Source organism: Atta colombica, unplaced genomic scaffold (genome assembly GCF_001594045.1).
Source record: "Atta colombica isolate Treedump-2 unplaced genomic scaffold, Acol1.0 scaffold302, whole genome shotgun sequence".
NCBI classification, from domain to species: domain Eukaryota; kingdom Metazoa; phylum Arthropoda; class Insecta; order Hymenoptera; family Formicidae; genus Atta; species Atta colombica.
The window spans coordinates 72,363-76,531 of NW_017259407.1; the positions used below are offsets into that span (position 1 = coordinate 72,363).

A 4,169-nucleotide genomic window follows, 5' to 3' on the forward strand; every position below is an offset into this window, starting at 1 on the left:
TAACAATCACATGCGCACGCACGCACATACACACAAAAGGATCCCTAGAAAAAAATTTCATATATATATAAAATTTTTTCCCAGGATCGTTCAAGCCAAACCAGGATTTTTAGTCTCATAAATATAAAAAGAGATTCGCAAATCTTATCTTCATCTTATTAATTATAAATGAATTGTCAAATTATAAAACATATGCATAACGCTTGTATATGCTCTCAAGAAGAAACAGCTTGGTTAATCACTAAAGACATTCTGTTCCTGTAGGAACAATGCTCATCGCACCACTTGCACATTACAGGAACTGTATATTTTTCTATATATCTCACTGTTTCGCTGAGATAATTGATAAGAATGTAAGGGCTAGTTTTGAAAAGTTATTTCACCTTTTAAATCTGAGATAAAAAAGTCTCTTAGATTTTTATGTAGACTATTCTTATTCTCATTAATTTTGAAAAGTTATTTCATCCCTTAAATCTGACATTGAGTCGACATAAAATACGTCTTTAGATTCTTGTTTAACAACATATTTTAAGGAGAATTGAATCGGTTCCGAATAGTTTTGACAGATCCATTGTAAGATTTGATTTTTTTTTTAATTTTGCTTGCGGTGTGATAATAATGCCTCTTCCCTCCCTCTTTGACAAAGTTCTGAATTCGTCAATATCTATTACGGTTGTTGTTACATTCTGTGGATGCATATATGTATGTCTATTTGTTTGCTGTTGTGTGTGTGTGTGTGCATGCGTGCGTGCGTGCGTGCGTGCATGTGTGCATGTGTGTGTAATGTGTATAAAATATTCACCCATGTTTGGATAAACTATAATATATTCTGTATTGCATTGTGGACATGCTACAGCATGCCCAGCATGACCCTTTTGCTTCTCATCAACCCATCTCTGAATACAACCCTGGTGAACCCATTTTGTAGTGCCTCGGCAATGACATGGTTTAACCCACGCTGCAGTTGCATCATCTTCATCAGTTGCAAAACATACCCAACAATATCGCCTGCTAAATAAAAAAATTAACATTATAAATAGATAAGTATCAGACCACAATCACTATTGTAATTTACAAGATATAAGACATAATCTACAAGATTCTACAATAACAAAAAATTAAAAAATATATATAGCTTGGAGAATATTTGTTGATAAATAAAAATGTATAAAATAGAGAGAAAGAGAGAGAGAGAGAGAGAGAGAGAGAGAGAGAGAGAGAGAGAGAGAGAGAGAGAGAGAGATCCATACATATTCCAATTCATCAATACATCAAATTGGAATTTCATCTTTAATCAAGTCAGTAGTTTGTCTATACATTATTTTTTCATTTTAAAATATATATATGTGTGTGTGTGTGTGTGTGTGTGTGTGTGTAAAAATTGCTCAAAACAATTAGCATGAACTTACTCTTCTTCTGGAGTCAACGATGGCACACTAGATGTAATTTGATTCGGCGAAGATGCCCCATCAGTGATATCAACAGATAGTTCATGATCTGTTACATCATCCCATGCATTTTGAGAACTATCTTCTTCTAGCGATGCTATTGGTGCCATAGCTTGAGAATCAGATATTTCTGTTATAAAAAAATAACACATACATATACAGTTCATAAACTGTTCTGTATATTAGGCAAAAAATTGCATTTGTATATTACCATTGTTAGGGTCAGTAGTTTGTCTATCGGATCTCAAATTTGTACTTAGTCTTCTTAAAGCCTCTTCTATGCTCGGAAGACGTCTGATGTTGGCCCTGGTTATACCTGACTCGATTCGTACTATCCTTCCACGACTATCAAGTCCATAGGAGATATGCGGCATATTATCGTCCGACATTGTATCTCGGCAAAAGCTTACAAGTTCATTACCATCTTAAGAAAACACATTATTAAAACAATACTTTATTATTGCTACAAACATATTGCTCTATAAACATGATTTGAGATTGTTTTTAAACTGTACAGCATATTTACTTTTGATATCTGAATGCAGGGAGGAAGGTTATAATGAGCAGAAGATTCTATCACTACGAGTTACACTTTTGGCATTTTACTACGCAAATACTATTATGCAAGTATTTTTTTGCACACTACATAAAATGGTTATCATTGTTTCACACTGCTTTAAGATATTGTTCACCAACATTATCTCATACCATATCAAAAAGCATAAATACATATTTTGATTAAGCAATAATATAAAGACGATGGTCCGTCGGTATCTTAACGAAAAATTGCAATTATCAACTACTATCAAATAACGTAACATACGTAAGTGGACTGAATGCAGCCGTTGTATAGTAATGTCGTTGTTTTTCGTCGATTCAAGATAAATGCGCGTCATACACAGCACGAATTAAAACATTCGGGAATTGCAATTACAAGGCATATAAAAAACTAAAAACGCGAACGTTTCATAGAGATTTGTGCGGATCGTAACTTCTCTCATATATGATCATACGAGAATTATATGGGGTTATACGTCAGGATACGATACAAAACTAATGCTTTCGTAAGCGAGTGCGAAAAACAGCGATTGCTTCTGGCAATTTGTCACGGTGTTTGTATACATTTCAGCAAATGACATTGCGAAACGGTATACAATATTCCAAGAATTTTGCAACAACATATGTACATACGTATATATACCCGTACGTGTACCGCAAGTTTCATTTAATTAACAATTATCTAATATTTTCTATTTGGTTAGGAGCCATACTCTTATCAGCCATACTCTTAAGCCGGAAACACAGTAAAAAGCATAGGCAATAGGAACAGGAAATAAAAAAATTCAACCTATCAGAAACCATGTGTATTAGAATGGATGCTTTCTGATAGGTTGAAATACCTTATTTCCTAATCCTATTATGGTCCACTTGATGTTACAAAAGTTCGAAGCATTTTTTGATTGGTCAATAAGTAAAATTCTTTTTTCCGATTGATCAATCAAAAGCTTCGAAGCATATTTTATAGCACCAAATAGATCGCACTCTACCTGTGCTTTTCATTGTGTTTCCAGCTTAAGGTTATAGTCATACAACTTGCATAGCCGCATAAACATTTTCAATGCATTAAAAAATACAAGATGACATAATAAACTAACGTATATATAATATATAAAATAAATATATAATAAGATTATATATCTCACACACACACACATAGTTATAGTCCCCTTAAATTTTCCATACAAAATTATTATATATTGTATAATTATATAATTGTATAATATATATTGTAATATATATTGTGTGTATAATTGTGTTTATATATCTTTACATTATGTAATTGTACGTAACTATATAAAGTAAGAATATTCAAGCGTATAACGGTCGAAGCTAGATCTTTAATGCTTAAATAAATTCAATATGAATTATATATATACTATATACACGTATGTACATGCATATATATTGTAGTTGTAGCTATTTAAACTGCACGCCAAATTGGTTTTCCGGACTTTCGAACGCAATTAAACTACTGGAATAATAATATCATATATAATACGGAATACAAGAGATCCGGATTTAAGTCCCGGTTGAAGTAATTTTTCTCAATAAATTTATTTAAAAAAGTTTTTCAGCACATTAACATCCTTCTAATATGTTACCGAATTGAACATTAAAATTATTATTAAAAATTTGTTCGTCAATTTAATCTGTGATATTATTCCAGTAGTTTAATTGGATGCATTTAGAAGCGACGACCGCTCACTGAGCACTCACTGAGCAAAAAAGAGATTAATCTATTATCAATATGTTTATTTATTATAATTCGTAACGTAGAGTAACTTTATCTACTACAGATAATTTTTAATATCATTTTTCTTATTACTGTTTATTATTTCTCTGTCGTGTTTAGACCGTAAAGTTATATGGCGCTCAGTGAGTGATGGAGCGAATTATGCTCTATCACGGCATTAGAGAAATAATAAACAATAATAAATAAGTAAAAAAGATGATATTAAAGATTATTTGTGAATAAAGTTATTTTACGTTACGAATTATAATAAATAAACATATTAATAATAGATAAATCCCTTTTTTGCTCAGTGAGCGATTGTCGCTTCTGGATACACATATTACGTTTGTAAGGAAAACCAATTCAGCATGCGGTTTGAATAGCTACATAAATATGGCATATATGCATGTCTATATATAATATATATA

General features: G+C 31.6%; 1 protein-coding gene across 2 annotated transcripts in view; it reads right to left on the reverse strand.

Moving 5' to 3' along the window:
- The window catches only part of LOC108690279 (E3 ubiquitin-protein ligase MARCH5-like), a 6,834-nt gene extending 4,216 nt beyond the window's left edge, over positions 1–2,618 (reverse strand). The window contains exons 1-4 of one of the 2 annotated variants that reach the window (XM_018197486.1): positions 2,272–2,618; positions 1,660–1,872; positions 1,410–1,560; positions 803–1,011 (exon numbers count right to left, since the gene is read on the reverse strand). In XM_018197486.1, the coding sequence (XP_018052975.1) occupies positions 803–1,011; positions 1,410–1,560; positions 1,660–1,872; positions 2,272–2,344 (646 nt within the window). In that variant the 5' untranslated portion in view covers positions 2,345–2,618. Of the gene's footprint in view, positions 1–802; positions 1,012–1,409; positions 1,579–1,659; positions 1,873–2,271 lie in introns of both variants that reach the window. The other variant, XM_018197485.1, reaches the window with a different exon arrangement.
- Positions 2,619–4,169: the final 1,551 nt, after the last annotated feature.